Source organism: Melanerpes formicivorus, unplaced genomic scaffold, assembly GCF_026170545.1.
Source record: "Melanerpes formicivorus ecotype bairdi unplaced genomic scaffold, bMelFor1.0.p_v2 SCAF_12, whole genome shotgun sequence".
NCBI classification, from domain to species: domain Eukaryota; kingdom Metazoa; phylum Chordata; class Aves; order Piciformes; family Picidae; genus Melanerpes; species Melanerpes formicivorus.
Genome location: NW_027142364.1, coordinates 17,485,566 through 17,502,493, shown reverse-complemented (window position 1 = coordinate 17,502,493; position 16,928 = coordinate 17,485,566). Strand labels below are relative to the sequence as shown.

The 16,928-nt window shown below is 44.5% G+C and overlaps 1 protein-coding gene across 4 annotated transcripts in view; it reads right to left on the bottom strand.

Moving 5' to 3' along the window:
• Nucleotides 1-16,928, bottom strand: part of NYAP2 (neuronal tyrosine-phosphorylated phosphoinositide-3-kinase adaptor 2) — a 138,274-nt gene that overhangs the window by 29,931 nt on the left and 91,415 nt on the right. For all 4 annotated transcript variants that reach the window (XM_068145511.1, XM_068145512.1, XM_068145513.1 and 1 more), the window contains one exon: nucleotides 6,169-6,378. In XM_068145511.1, the coding sequence (XP_068001612.1) occupies nucleotides 6,169-6,378 (210 nt within the window). The remainder of the gene's footprint in view (nucleotides 1-6,168; nucleotides 6,379-16,928) is intronic.

Sequence of the window (16,928 nt, the reverse complement as noted above, 5' to 3'; positions counted from 1 at the left end):
GGCTAACTGGACTTTGATCACTTCAAAACAACAATGAACCCTTCAAATACTAGTTTCTGCTTTGGGCCATGAAACAAGTACTAAAAGGTATTATTTCATAATTATATCTACCTCTAGCCACTTTCAGTCCCTTTACCTCTTCATTTTTATGTTTTAAATGGTCATTTCAGTTCATCTGCGAGGTCTGCACATTGATAATGATTCTGACACTGATTCTGGAGTGAAAACAGGGTTTCTTATTTACTGCTGAGAATCCTGAAGGAAGAACAATTTCTACTGGCAAATCTCAGGTATTGTTTCTAGTCTTTAGTTCTGGTTTAACTCATGTGGATGATATTGAGACAGATCAGTATTAACACCTGAAGTTAGTTGTCTGGAGGCTTCTTCAGAAGTTCTGTTTGTGCCAGTTATATATGATGCAGAGAAGAGTTTTATCAGCCAGCCTCATAAGCACAGAGGGAAGACTGAACAAAGTGCCTACAAGATGAAGGAGTTTTCAATTCTTAGTGAAGTTAGGAGGGGAGTCAATAGAACAACATCCTTGGACTTCTGGAGGGTGGACTTTGACTTGTTTAGGAGGCTGGTTGATGGCATCCCCTGTGAGGCAGTCCTGAAGGAAAAGGGAGTTAGGAAGGCTGAACATTCCTCAAGAGGGAAATCTTAAAGGCACGGGAGCAAGCTGTCCCTGTGCATTGGAAGATGAGACAGCAGGGTGGAATACTGGCCTGTCTAAGCAGAAAGCTTTGGGTAGAACTCAGGAAGAAAAGGAAAGCCTACTGGCTATGGAAGGAGGGGCAGGCAACCCAGGAAGAGTACAAGGCTCTTGCAAGGAGGAGAAAATCAGAAAGGCCAAAGTTCAACTAGAACTCAATCCGGCCAGTATCATCAAAGATAATTAAAAGAGCTTTTATAAGTATGTTAACAATAAAAGAAGACCTAGGGAGAACCTCCACTTGCCACTAGATGTAGGAGGGAAACTGGTGACCAACGACAAGGCAAATGCTGAGCTGCTGAATGGCTACTTTGCCTCAGTATTTGCCATCTGCTCCTTGAGACTTCAGCCCCTGGAACTGGAAGAAGAGGATGGGGAGTAGAAAGCAGCCCCCACAATCCAGGAGGAAATGATCAATGACCTATTGTGCCACTTAGATGTGCACAGGTCTATAGGACCAGATGGGATCCACCCAAGGTTACTTACGGAGCTGGCAGTATTACTGGACTCTCGGGTTTAATCTGGGTCCTGACAATGCTGGTAAGATTACACAAGGACACAATCAAGAAAGGTCCTCACAATGCTGGTAAGATTGCACATGGACACAATCAAGAAGACAGCCCCAATGGACAGCATTAATGATGAGAATCACAGAATCAAAAAAAAATGTTTAGGCTGGAGAAGACCTTTAAGATCATTGAGTCCAACCCTTAACCCAACACTACCAAGTCTGCTGTTAACCATGTCTCCTAGCATCACATTTCAGATCTTCTAAATACTTCGAGGGCTGGTGACTTCACCACTTCCCTGGACAGTCTATTCCAGGGCTTGACAACCCTTTCCATGAAGAAATGTTTCCTAATGTCCAACCTAAACCTCCTCTGATGGAACTGAATGCTGTTTCCTGACCCTCCAACAGATCAACACTCCCACCCAATTTGGTGTTGACTGTAAAGGTACTGGAAGTGCCTTTGATCCCCTCCAAGTTCTTCCAGATCATTGTTGAAGATGTTAGAGAGAACTGGCCCCAGCAGTGAATTTTAGGAGAGAAACACAGGCTTTCCAACCGCAGATAGGACTGCTTCAAACCTGTGTATTTAATTATGTATGTAATCACTCACAGAGAGGACTTGCTTTCCAAGAGCACAAGGGCTGTCATCACAGCTGAAGATGTAGAGGTTTGGCTGGTGCATTTGTGACAGGGGGTGGTGGTGGATTTTCTTCAATAAAGAGGAGTGCTGAAACATGACAAGGTTTTAGGGAAATATTTCCATCAGTTCTATACCAATATGCTGTGGGTTTCTATATGCTCCAGAAATACAACAGCTCCGCACGATTGTTATTTTTGGGTCTTAACAGGAAGAGTTCTTTTATTCATCCAAGGAAGGCTTCATTCTGCCTAGCCTAATCTTAATTCAAAATATACTCTGGCTGTCACTTACATTGGAGAAGCTTCTTATCCTGTCACAGTCTCTTCTTTGCACATGAAAAGAGAAATATTGCTTATTTGCTACAGCTGCCAAGAAGCACAGTTTGAATTAAACGAGGCAATGTGACAGGCTGAGAGTAATCACATGCAGAAAAGAAAAATAACAGAAGAAGAAAAAAGGAAAATATGCATACTGGAAAAATGAAGCACACCTATTATCATCATACTGGCCTGGCTGTCTTGGTCTCCTAAAAAGAGATGAGGAAGCTGAAGCTAAAATATAACTTGAAATTGCACAACCTTAAGGTGGAATAAGTTATATAACATTCTCTTACTTAAAGAAGTATTTAGGACTTCACCTACAGAAGCCACTTAGTACTGCAACAGCACAGCAGCATGGAAAACTGGACCGTGTTCACAAAGGTCCACCAAACCTCTGGAACTCACTGTTACAAGATATTTGCAGGTCAAAGACTTATCAGGTTCTCAAACTCAGGTCCTGAGAAAAAAACATGTTTGTATTAGAATCATGGAAACATAGAATTGTTTCAGTTGGAAGAGACCTGAAGATCATCAAGTTCAACCATTATCTAGCTCTATTAAATCTAGAGATAAACCATATCCCTCAGCACCACATCTCTGTGTCTTTTAAATACCTCCTGGGATGGCAGTTCAGCCACCTGCCTGGGGAGCTTGTTCCAGTGTTCAATAACCCTTTCAGTGCAAAAGTTTCTTCTAATATCCAATATAAACTTCTCCTCTGGTACAACTTGAGGCCATTTCCTCATGCCCTGTTAGATGGAGTATGTTTTAATTAAAGTTTGCCCTGAACTGTCATATTTTAAGTCTATGTCAATGACTGAGGCAATAAGGTAAGGAATGATCATTTCCTACTGAGTGTTTCATCCTTAAAGTACTTCTCTGAAGCTTCGGGCATGGACTATTGTCAGTCCTGGGGCTCTGAATCGAAAGGACAGCTGTGCATTGTTTCAAAGAGCTGTAGTGCTGCTGCAGTGCACAGTGTGGACTTCCACAGCCAGGCTACACCTGCACCATGGAGGTCACAATTCTGCCTCATGGTACACTGCACCCACAGCTCCCAGCAATACTAATTTGGCTTTAGGTGACAGGGACTGCTATGGGAGAGCTTGTGTGGGGAGAACATGGGTGACAAGTGAAGGCAAGGTCTGGAAGCATTGTAGTCTGAGCTGGACCCTCTTGGGCAGGCTGTCTAGTAACAAACACCTCCAGCATTAAGCTGCTTTCCCTTGGAGAATCCTTGAGGATTTAGTAGTATAGCAATATTCCAATATTGCCTGTGAAGACAGCAGCCTCACCCAGCATGAAGTGCTGCTTTGCCACTACTCCACCTCAGGCTTCACAGGCATTGCACTACTCCCGAGGAGCTTGAAGCTCCCTATCCCTTACTCCTGCAAACCCACAGTACTAGCCAGTAATCCAAAAGAAGGGTGAGCATTTACTGCCTTCCTGATTACCAACAATGCTTCCAGCTAGATACTGACAGGCTGGCTGAGGGGCAAGCTAGTGGTGTTTCAAACCCAGGACAGAAGAGAGCGAAGGATCTGAGACATAAAAGGCAGTCTCTAGCAGCAGGTGGCAATGAAAAATGCCTCATGGTTGCAGTAGGGAAGAAAGCATCAACATTCCAGACAACACTCCTCAAAGGGAGTGAAGAGTGGAGTGGTTCTCACAGCTTTCTGTTTCACAGGTCTCCTCTGGCTCTTCACTACAATTGCACTGACCTTCCTAACTGCCAGTTAGTGCACTCTACACCACTGCAATTGCACAGAAAAGTCAGACATCAGAGACAACAATACCCATGTGCTCCTGACAGGCCAACCTCATTTGAACAAAACAGCCAGGAAGCTCCAGGTTCAGTTTGGAGATGGCTTAGCACTGTCAAGGCCACACTGTGAGTACTGTGTTCAGTTTTGAGACCCTCACTACAAGAAACATTGAGGTGCTGGAGCAGGTCCAGAGAAAGGCAATGAAGCTGAAGAGTCTGAAGAACAGGTCTTCTGAGGAGCATCTGAGGGAACTGAGGTTATTTAGTCTGAAGAAGAGGAGGCTGAGGGGAGAACTTACTGCTTTCTACAACCATCTGGAAGAAGATTGTAGCAAGGTGGGTGTTTCTTCTCCCTAGTAACAAGTGATATGATGGCCTGAAGTTGCACCAGGAGATATTTAGATTGGATATTAAAGGAACCTTTTCCACTGAAAGGGCTATGAAACACTGGAATACATTCCCCAGGAAGTTGATTGAATCACCATCCCTGGAGGTAATTAGAAGATGCAGGGATGTGGTGCTGAGGGCCATGGTTTGGCACCAGACTTGGGAGAGTTAGATAATGGTTGCACTTGACTATCTTAATGGTCTTTTCCAACTGAAATGATTCTATGATTCATTGCCTCCCAACCTTACTAGTGGGTGCAGAGATGAGGAGAATGCAGGAAAAAAAAGCACTCTCACTCAGACCACTCCCATTCCTAATGAATCCATGCCTCAGCAGAGCTGCCTGTCCAGCAGACATGAGACATGTGCTCTCACATAACTTATTTTTTACAGCACAGCAATTCAGCCTCATGTTCTTTCAATCATTGCAACACTGCCCTAATAAATGCCTGTAGCAATGTGAACCAGGAGGCAGACAGCAAGCTGTGGGCTTTCAAAGGCATGTCTGCACACACATTCAAAAAAAAAGTAGTTTCTTTTTTTCCTCTTATCTGTGATGGAAATAGAGCAGCAGCAGCAACAACAACAGCCACACTGGGGGCTGCCCTGATTTTATTTGGTCCTAGGGTAAATCCAAGTTCGAAATCCCTAGCACAGAATTCCTGTATCTCCTATACACCAGAAAGCATTTGTATCCACACAGATGCATTCTGTTACACTTCTGATTTAATTGCAGAGGTAAATGTTGCAGTTCATGCTCAAGTTCACCAAGGGGAACTGTGTACAGCACTTTGAAGGCAGTGCCCCTAGCCAAAAGTAAAACATGTTGCTCAGGCAACAGCTAGAGACACAGGGGAAAAAACAGTCACAGCAGATGAGAAGCAATATTCATCAAATGAAATGTCATAAAAACAGTGGGGAAAGAACAATCATAATCAGCTCTCAGATTTTAATCATCAAAGAGAAAAAAAAACAAACCCAAAAGAGTAAAATTTCAGCCAATAAAATGTTTCCATCATTTCTCCTTGACAATCCCAGCTATGTAAGACAAAGTCCTAGTTAACCAAATCAAGGCGTGATTCAACAACTATTACAGTTTGCTGATGCCAGATGAAGACTGGGCCAACATGTTTTGTCTGCTCTTGGTGATCAACCAACTCTAAAATAGAACTGATGCAGGAAGGTTGGGCAGAAGTGCTATATTTTGCTAAGAATTTACTCTTCTTTTCATTTCTCTTCCATTCTGCTCTGTACCATCATCTTGCAGAACTAAAACAGTTGGTTCTCATCTCTGGTCTAATGATCAGATGTGGTACCTTGAAACTAGGCCTTTTACCTGTATTAACACAGATAATACACTGGGAACAGGCTTTTTGACCGAGCTTTGAGCCAACCTGAAAAATTCCTACCTTCCAGGATGCTTTGTAGGAACAGGAAAGTAAGCAAAAGGCATTAACTCCCAAATAAGTTGCGCTAGTGTAATGAGATCTGCAAAAAAAGGTCACTTTTGCTGCCCCAAGAAGGGCTGCTTGGAGGATCTGTAGCAAGAAAAGCTGGAATACATGACTGCTGCAAATGATGCATGCCATCAGCAGAGCTGGTTCAAGTTGAGGACTGGTGGCATTTCCAGCACTGCAGAGAAAATGGGAATCCTGAGGGAAGGAAACTGTTTGCTCCGCAGAAGGCACTGATGCTCTGGGTGAGGGGCAAGCATCTCTTGTAGGTGGGCACTGAATGCCCAGCAGATCTCTTACCTAAATATGTCTACATTTAGAGATCCTTGAGCTCACAAGGACATTCATGAGATCTTCCCTGCTCTCCTACTTGATGTACCTGAGCTGTTGCTTCCAGCCAGCATAGTTGGACTGACAGAGGATCTCCCCAGCCTGCTGGACACCACTGGTGGGCCTGGTGTTCCGTCCCATTCCTGAGCTTTCCCTGGCTCCCTGGAGGAAGCTGTTCCATGATGGCCTCTCTCTTTGTTTTCCAGCTTTGGTAGTGGTTCGGTGCTGTGACTTCTGATCTTCAGCTCATCTAGTGGTTCTACAAAACACAAAGATATGTTTGGTTATGGAGTGTCTGCCAATTACCAACATCATACAACAGTCATATAACATTTAGCTCAATATTTCATATATACTAATTGCTACTCTTTTAAGGAAAAATTATATGATTATTTTTCCATCTAGGCCTGAACCCTACCATTTATGTGGATTTCAATACCTACCCTTCCTTCCTTCCTTCCTTCCTTCCTTCCTTCCTTCCTTCCTTCCTTCCTTCCTTCCTTCCTTCCTTCCTTCCTTCCTTCCTTCCTTCCTTCCTTCCTTCCTTCCTTCCTTCCTTCCTTCCTTCCTTCCTTCCTTCCTTCCTTCCTTCCTTCCTTCCTTCCTTCCTTCCTTCCTTCCTTCCTTCCTTCCTTCCTTCCTTCCTTCCTTCCCTCCTTCCTTCCTTCCTTCCTTCCTTCCTTCCTTCCTTCCTTCCTTCCTTCCTTCCTTCCTTCCTTCCTTCCTTCCTTCCTTCCTTCCTTCCTTCCTTCCTTCCTTCCTTCCTTCCTTCCTTCCTTCCTTCCTTCCTTCCTTCCTTCCTTCCTTCCTTCCTTCCTTCCTTCCTTCCTTCCTTCCTTCCTTCCTTCCTTCCTTCCTTCCTTTCTTTCTTTTCTTTCTTTTCTTTCTTTTCTTTCTTTTCTTTCTCTCTCTCTCTCTCTTTCTCTCTCTCTCTCTCTTTCCTCTCTTTCTTTCTCTCTTTCTCTCTTTCTTTCCTTCCCTCCCTCCCTCCCATGGGAGAACAGTAAAACTACCCCAGTTTAGCAGGTCATGCAAAGAGGATTCTGTGACATTTCATGTGAAAAAATCCTGCAAAATTCAAGCCTCTTCCTCTTTTAGGTCACTTACCTACTTCAGCGTATGCAAAAATGACCCTGTAATGAAAATCCAAACTGTTTCCCCTTGTTGGTAACCCCAGCAGAGTACAAGGTTCAGGAGCAGTCAGTGTGACATCTGCCTTTTGGGGAGCTCTGCCACACATTGTCTGTGACACAGCTCTGTCTGTGATGGCACATAGAGAGCCATGTAGAGAGATGCAGAACCCACATTATAACTAGACAGCCATTTAAGTCCTCAACAAAAATGCCCTTATATATATATATTTCCATTTTTACCTCCCCAAAATAATGATGGTGCTTTTTCACAGATCAGGTACACACAATCACATCTGATTTCTTTTTCTTTACACCAGTAACATTCACTTCTTTAAGATATTACTTATCTGGGGAAAGAAAGATACCAACAGAGTTAGGAAATTCCTTGGAAATGCACCCAAATCTCTCTCCCATCTCTACAGGACGCTGTCTGGATTGCAGCTCTTCCTTTCCAAGCAAGACAAAAGCCAAAAGAACAGAATACTTTAAAGAAATCAGCATCTTAAATGCATCATTTGATAGGCTTAATGTCATTGAGCTGCCACTAGAAATGTGTGATTACCTTGGTGAGAACCTTCTCTGCGTGTGCCTCATTGACGCCACTTCACTACCACCCCTTGAAATTCCACACGCTGCTGCAGCCAGCTTGTGTTTCAGTGGAAACACTTTGGTTGAGAGTGGAGCTGAGGATTTACCCACTTCAGTTTACTTAACGGAGAAGCATTTGTACTTGTTGCCTGATAAAAATGATTTGTGTGTTCTTAGTTCTATTATCAGCTGAATCAAAGCACAGCAGATCTCTGCAACCAGCTGGGAACCAGGGAAATATTCAGACTAAATAAAGATTTGGCTTATAGTCTGCTTCTTTATAAGGTGTAGAAAATCAGTTTTCAGCTGGCCGTCTAGACTTTGTAAATTTACATTCCACTATCCCTTCTTGGGGATTTTCAGTCAGTTTATCTGAAAAGTAATATATTCTAAAAATGAAAAGCAGATTGGATCAGATTACAATGTCATGCAACCCATCACAGAGCCTGAACCATTATTATTTGGTGATCACTATCACTCACATTGATACACAGTCAGGAAAACGAGGTGCCAGTGGTTTGGATCATTTGCTGTAATGTGACTTTGCTGGTCACTTGTGACTACATTAAAAAGTGGAAAAAAAAGTGATTTAATGCCTCGCTTTTTCCTCAAATATTTTGGGAGGATTTTAGAATAATCTCTGCTTCCTTAAGAAATAGCAATGAGAACCCAATTACTGCGCTGGTTTTTGCTCAGCTGAAAGAGAATCTCACAGAATCTCAGCGTGGTGGGGTTTGGAAGTGACCTCTGGAGATCATCTAGTCCAACCCCCCTGCTAAAGCAGGGTCAGCCACAGCAGGTTGCCCAGGATCACAATATTCAGGCATGTTTGGAATCTCTCTAGAGAAGAAGGCTCAACAACCTTGCTGAGTAGCCTGGTCCAGGGCTCACAGCAAAGTTTTTCCTCCTGTTCAGATTGAACTTCCTGGGTTCCAGTTTGTGCCCATTGCCCTTTTCTATCACTGAGCAACACTGAGAAGAGTCTGGTCCCATTCTTCTGCCCCCACTCTTTAGATACTGATTAACAATGAGAAGATTCCCCTCTCACTCTTCTCCAGGCTAAATAGCCCCAAGTCTCTCAGCCTTTTCTTGTCAGAAAGATGCTCCAGTTGCCTCAGCATCTTTGGAGCCTCCTCTCAGCTCTCTTCAGTAGTTCTCTATCTTTCTTGAACTGGGGAGACCAGAACTGGACACAACACTCCAGTTGTGGCCTCACCAGGGCAGAGCAGAGGGCTGGAGGAGACCCTCCCTTGATTTGTTGGTCACACTCAGTGCACCCCAGGAGACCACTGGCCTTTGTTGCCACAAGAGCACATTTCTGCCTCATGAAGAACTTATCCAGCAGCACTCCCAGCACATTCTCTGTGGAGAAGGTCAGATCCTAGCCACTAGATACAGGTGGTTATTCCTTCTCAGGCACAGAACTCCGCACCTGCCCTTGTTGAATTTCACGAGGTTGCCCTCACTGTTAGATTGATCTTCAACCTGTCCTCATGAACGTAGCAGCCCCAGAAATGCAGAACACTTGCCTCCCAAGGCACAGCACATCACTGGGACCTTCTGTTGATATCCCAGTCACTTGGATCCCACTTCCATACTGGCAGCTCCTCTCTGCTGCAAATGCAGCTCCATGGAGCAAGCTTAGTGGTCCAAATAACTGTCTCTCGTAAAAGCTCCATTTTTTTTGCCCCCGCAGTCAAGCACAAGGAGTTGGAAGAAAGCAGAACACACATGTGGCTTCCAGCTATGGCTACCTGAGAGTCAGTGACCTTATCATTGGCAGAAAATCAAACCAGATTGTCTTAAAGAGAGCAACCATTTGTAAAGGCTATAGTAGGATTTAAATACCCACTTTGTCCACATTGATCCCACACTGAAAGCATGAACCAGCCACATATATATTCTACTGAAAGGTAAGAGTGGCTGCTGCACAGCTTTTGTCCTTATGTTTTAGTTGAGAAGTGCAGAAACAGATGTGATCTAAGTTACCTCATGCTGTTGAAAACCTCACTTTGGAGTTAGGAGATACTGAAGCTCAGCATTAATGTTAGAAACTCACTCAGTCATCTGATGGTCACAGGCAAATCTTTTCACAGTCAAGCACTGTATGTTGAAAGCTGAAATTATTATGGAAAGTATCTTTATTGTTCAATAATTCGTAAGCCAAAATAGGACATAAAAATGTAAATTCCAAGAAATAATTCACTGCTTTAAATATTTATGGATACAGTTGGTTGAACTGCCATAAAGGCATTCAAGTGTTTCAAGCACTTGCATGTTTCAAGCACTTGCAGGTGTCATCGTGTTTCAGTATTCAAAGATGTGCATTTTTCTGCTTGCTCCTGAATCTCAGGCTTTTGCACTTCAAGAGCAAGATGGGGTCTAAAAATCTCTTAGAGAGAACATATTTTACCATTTTGCCCTTATGAAAGTTTCCCCAGTAGGTGCATGCTGGGAAAGGCTGGCGCTGAACTGTGGCACCGGAAAGCTTGTCAATGCTCAAGAAAGTGAGAAACAAACCATGTCAGTCAGGTATGACTTGTACTGCTGCAAACTGCACAGTCCAGCTACAGAAAACACCTCACCTGAGCAGCTATCACTCACATGGATCTGTAGGCTGTGGCCAGTCTGCCACTCTGCTCTTAAGCACAAATTAATCGCAGATCCTAGTGTATCCTTAGTGCAACCTCAAGCTATAAACAGCAAAACCTTTATTACAGCTCAGGGTTTGGGGGAAGAAAGAAGAGCGATTGTCTTGAGGAGCTTAAAAGCAGGGTGGCTGTCTGCCATCTCTCCTAGCTGTGAGCTGAAATGTGCATTATTCATTTACTCTTCCTTCTGTGTGTTTATTATAAACCTAAATAAATAATCCATTACTTTGGGTAGCGCTGGTTTACTGTAGGAAGCCGATGGTCTCACTCACAGGGTCTGAACTTTAGTGTATGCACAAGGGTGTGAAGCAAAACAAGTCACTTGAAATCATAGTATCATAGTATCAGTCAGGGTTGGAAGGGACCACAAGGATCATATAGTTGCAACCCCCCTGCCATGGACAGGGACACCCCACACTAGATCAGGCTGGCCAGAGCCTCATCCAGCCTAGTCTTAAACACCTCCAGGGACAGGGCCCCAACCACCTCCCTGGACAACTCATTCCAGGGCTTCACCACTCTCATGGAAATGGGGTTTAGATATGATTCAGAGCTTCTGATCTCCACCCCTGTGTATCAGACCTCACCTTGTAGGACTGCAAGGTGGGTATGGACCTGTCTGATAGAAAAGGAGCAGAGCATCCCCACGGCACAGCTGGAGGGGTGTGATGTGGGATTCAGCTGCAGCCAGTATGCATGTATGATGATGGGAGTTACCAGGGACATGTCCCAGGCTCTAGTTTATGCCCTTATACCTGGAGCAGAGGTGCTGAGCTGCAGCAGCCCTGCTCTGCGAGCCAGACTGATGACCAGAGAACAGGCACAGCTCCACCAGTGTCCCCTGCAAACTGCCAGCACCACAACTGCATGCCCACCTCAGACTGACCACTTCCATGAGCATCAGATGTGCAGCAATAGTGCTCCCTTGAGGGAAACCCAGCTTCTGCTTTCTGCACACCAGAGATTTTTATTCACCTTTATTAAGCTTTTAAAAATCAGAGCTGCCTTTCAACAGCTTTCTGGATGTGTGACTCTGATCTGCACAGCTGGAAATTTACCCCAACCTCTCCCAAAGAAAACTAATAGGCTATTCATACCACATGCAAGAAATGTGGATAATGCTCAGTACTTGAGCCATTTTCCCTCCAAAACAGGAGTGTGTTATACTGGCAGTGAAAGCCATGTCCTCATCTTTATTAACTATGGTGGTTTGACTGTTCTGACTTCATCTGCCTACTAATTAAGCAGAAGTTTGCTTTGCATATCAATTTTTAATACCCCTTTTCTACAGTTAAGTGTGAGTTGCAGCAGCCAGCTTGTTGAATTAAAAGCAGCTCTGACCTAGTTCCATGCAAAATCAATAGAGAGCCAGAAAGAGTCTCATAAACTATCTAATAGTTAAGGAGACATGGCTGAAATGCTTCTCAGTGTTCACTGAGCACATGGTTCTGTGAGCAGCCTAGGGTTCAGTCTGGTTTATAGGGTGAAATCTGGTGATCACAGCATCCTGCTGAGACCTGCAAAGACCAGCTCTGTCTGCTGCAGGCAGCAAAGGGAGGGGAATAGGGCCCTCTGAGGAAATCTGAGGAAACGTGCTTGGTTGGTTTGCCATGGCTGGTGCAAGGCTGCTAGGTGTGCAACCCTGGCTAGGAAAACAAGATAGGAAAATTCCACACTGCAATTTATTGAAGACTAAGAAAAGAAGGGATACATTTATACAAAAAGATTGTTATAATATAGATGTTTTACTAGCGGTGTCCCCCAGGGATCAGTTCTGGGCCCCATTCTGTTCAATATCTTTATTGATGATCTGGATGAGGGAATTGAGTCAGTCATCAGTAAATTTGCAGATGACACCAAGTTGGGAGCAGATATTGATCTGATAGAAGGTAGAAGGGCTCTGCAGAGGGACCTTGACTGGCTGGACAGATGGGCAGAGTCCAACATGGTGGCATTCAACAAGTCCAAGTGCCAGGTGCTGCACTTTGGCCACAACAACCCCATGGAGCTACAGGCTGGGGTTGGAGTGGCTGGAGAGCAGCCAAACAAAAAGGGACCTGGGGGTGCTGATTGGCAGCCAGCTGAACATGAGCCAGCAGAGTGCCCAGGTGGCCAAGAAGGCCAATGGCATCCTGGCATGCATCAAGAATAGTGTGGCCAGCACAAGCAGAGAAGTCATGGTGCCCCTGTACTCAACACTGGTCAGGTCACACCTTGAGTACTGTGTCCAGTTCTGAGCCCCTCAATTTAAGAAGGATATTGAGACACTTGAACATGTCCAGAGAAGGGCAACGAGGCTGGGGAGAGGACTTGAGCACAGCCCTGTGAGGAGAGGCTGAGGGAGCTGGGATTGTTTAGCCTGGAGAAGAGAAGGCTTGGGGAGACCTTATTGCTGTCTACAACTACCTGAAGGGAGGTTGTAGCCAGGTGGGGGTTGGTCTCTTCTCCCAGGCAATCAGCACCAGAACAAGAGGACACAGTCTCAAGCTGTGCCAGAGGAAGTTTAGGCTTGAGGTGAAGAGAAAGTTCTTCACAGAGAGAGTTGTTAGCCATTGGAATGTGCTGCCCAGGGAGGTGGTGGAGTCACCATCCCTGGATTGGGATTGGACGTGGCACTTGGTGCCATGGTTTAGTAGTCATGAGGTCTTTGGCGACAGGTTGGACTTGATGATTCTTGAGGTCTTTTCCAACCTTATTGATTCTATGATTCTATCATTCTGTGGTTGATTTACCTTGAGCGATGCTTCCAGGACAAGATGTAAGCAGGCAAAGAGGTTTATTACGTTATACAGCAAAGTTATATAGTCTATCAGGAGGCACATGTGTCACATCTTAACTGGTCATTTTCTACTGGCATGTGTGTAGCTAAGGCATACAATAGGTCAAAATAATAAAACAATATTTTAACACATCCACCCAAATTCTGCCTAGTTTCTCTCCTTCAGTTACAAGGTGTTTACATTCCCCTCAGAGTCAAAGACAAAACATAGCTTTCTCTAACTCGAGCAAAGGCAAATCTTCCCTATAGCCTTCCAAAGCTATCTGAAAACAACCTCTTCCCACAAAAGCTCATCCAAAACTTTAGAATAGAAAAAACAAAAGAAGATGAAAACTGTAAGGGTTATAATCTGGAAGGAGGAGAGAGGAAAATAAGAGGGGAGACACAGAGTACAGTTAAGAAGACTTGACTGCTTTCCTTCCCAAACCTCTTCATTTTTCTGCACACTCACTCTGTTTGAGCTACTTTACTATGCAGTCTTCACCTTTGGATGAGGAAACATTGGTTTGATGGGCACTGCACATGTCCTAGCACCATACCACAAGAAACCAGAAAGCAAGGGTGAGCCAGAGCAGCGGAAATACACAGATGCTACAAAAACCATTTCTGCAGGAAGTTCATGACCCTGAGTTTCAAAGCTTCACTTCAAAAATATCAACCTTTCATAGAAGTGCTGACTGTATTAGACTTGTCAACATCTTTTTGGTCAAGTTCTCTGCTGAACACCAGCCTTTGAACTGTATCAGCAGCTTGAATGCAGGGGTTTTCTATTCTCTGATCACCTCCATTTCTTCTCAAGTGCATGACTTCACCTGGATTTGGTGGCAAGCAAGAATCTGTTGCTAGTCAGGAAAATGCAGAGACAGTGATGGAAAGTGGTTGTGAAAGCTTGTGACAGAAACTCACTCTTGGACTTTCACACATTAAAAAGCACACAAACAATTAGAAAGTTGGAGTCATAACCAGTTCTTTCCTGACTATTTTCTCTGTGTTTTGACTGCCTTTCTGAAAAGCATTTTTATAACTGCTTTGCTCTTTGACTCCATTAGGGAATGAGAAAATTTGCCTTTCTTTGTCAGAACAGGTGTCCCATGTGTACAGCTCCCCTTTTACCAATAAAACCAATCTTGATGTTGACTTAACACTGGCCCAAACTGGCCTTTGCTTTCAGTTTCCCAAAGCCAGACACAAGTGTACAGGCTGTGCCAAGCCTAGCTGAGTCAGGGTCCTAGGCACTGTTTCCTCTGTGAACACTCAAGGTTTCTCCTCATTACAGAATCAACCCTGTATGTCCTTCAACCTTCTTATACTTTTTATCAGAAGCAATAATTTCATGCCCTTGCCACTTGGCAGTCAGAGGTTTCATTTTGTGAACTGGTTCTACCCTTGCTAGCTCAGCCAGGGTTACTGTTAAGCCATGACAGCACCAGCTTCAGATGCTGAGGAATTAAGTGGAGCTGCAGATGGCCTTACACAGCCCCAGATGATGTCTGCTCTTGCAAGATGTGGCTATTACTGCTCTCAGAAGCATGCAGAGCAGTTAGTGTGGCTGGCACAAGTGTCTCTGTGTTCTAGCATGTATAAATTAAATACAAATCATGCCAACATTGCCCAAGCAGTAAAATAGCTATAGATCGCCTGAAAGAAGGTACTTTTTGAGTCAGAGAATTAAACACAGAGCTTCTCTTCCTCACATGAATAGCTGGAAGAACAATAGCTCTCCTTACACATTCCTAAATGCCAGATTAAGTGCTAATTACATGTTACTGTTTTAACCAAAAAGTAATTATTAGGGATGGATAATTCTGTTGTGAGGAGTAAAAGTAACCTTCATCTCCACATCACAGCCCATGTAAATGAACCTAATTTTTTAATATGCATTATTATCCTGACAATTTTTTTCCCCAGTGCTCCTGTACCACTCCCCTTACCTGCACCCGGCATGTTTGTACACCCTGACAGCCTCGTGGCTCAATATTTGAATCAATGTCACACACATAACCCAAATAAAGCTTTTGATCTGGTTGATTGCTTTTGTTACTGATGGGCCTTTGGAAGGTGTCGTAGTTTGGGCTGGGTGCCCTCTGCTACAGGGGTGTTTCCTGTGTCCAGAAGTCCAGCCCAGAGGGTGGACACAGGGAATTATGTATTTCCTACCATGATCCCTTGCACCACTGTAAGTTTTATGGTGGGATCTGGCACTTTCTCTTTCCTTCCTCTCCGACACCTGGTAACATGGTTGTACTCTGCATTGGTTAGGCCACACCTTGAGTACTGTGTCCAGTTCTGGGCCCCTCAGTTTAAGAAGGACATCGAAACACTTGAGCGTGTCCAGAGAAGGGCAACAAGGCTGGGGAGAGGCCTTGAACACAAGCCCTATGAGGAGAGGCTGTTTAGAGATTGTTTAGCCTGGAGAAGAGAAGGCTCAGGGGAGACCTCATTGCCCTCTATAACTACCTGAAAGGTGGTTGTAGCCAGGAGGGGGTTGGTCTCTTCTCCTAGGCAACCAGCACCAGAACAAGGGGACACAGTCTCAAGCTGTGCCAGGGGAAGTTTAGACTCGAGGTCAGGAGAAAGTTCTTCACCGAGTGAGTCGTTCGTCATTGGAATGTGCTGCCCAGGGAGGTGGTGGAGTCACCGACCCTGGAGGTGTTCAAGAGGGGATTGGACGTGGCACTTGGTGCCATGGTCTAGTCATGAGGTTTGTGTTGATAGGTTGGACTTGATGATCCTTGAGGTCTCTTCCAACCTTAGTTATACTGTGATACTGTCACTGGGGGAGCGATCTCCTGGCCATGGGCCTGATCAGGCCCAAGGACACGGTGGGGATGGGCAGTCTCAGATCTGGCCAGCTGAAACTAGCCTAGAAGTGGGTGGGGGAAGGATTAGCCCTGGGGCTTTTGGGTGCACCCTCAGGTGGGGATGGGATCTTTCTGGGACTGTTTTGGGGTCTCTCTTGTCACTGTGCTTCTAGCTTTCTGCACACACTCACTGTTCTCTACTTAAACTTTCCATCACTTTTGCAATCTGTTTGTTTGAGTCGTTATTTCTGCACGTGGTGGGGAGGGGGTTTGCCCCAACCCATTACAGAAGGTCCAGTGGAACCTTAAGGAGAAGCACATCCACCTTCTCTCAGTAAAGAGCATTACAGGAAGATTAGACAATGCACTGATGACAATGTGTAGTATATCATGAGGTTATACTCAGTTTTTTTCATAGTCTGTGTATAATTCACTATGACATTCTGGATACCCAGGTACCTTGGCTTGAAAACCAGTCAAAAACAAAAGAGAGGACTTCTCCTGCCATCATTTATCATGACATCCCCTGAAATACATATTATTGCATACTTCAAGGAGCTTTGGATAGGTTGTTTGATGAGGAGGTTTAAGAACTGGCCTCACTCTGCCAGGAATCAAATCAGAGAGACCAGGAAAGACTGATACATAAACCACTTCTCAGTCTGTGTTCCCCAGCTCAGGAAGGTAAAGGGATTGAAAACCCAACCAACCAACCAACCAAAAAAACACCAGGGGAGAAATAGCAGTCAGTACTACAGGATTTTAGAACAGAGGGAGAAAACCTTGTCCTTTCTTTATTCCATCCAAAGTTCCTATCATCTTCCTTTAAAATCACAGAGCTTCTAGAGCCAGAGCTG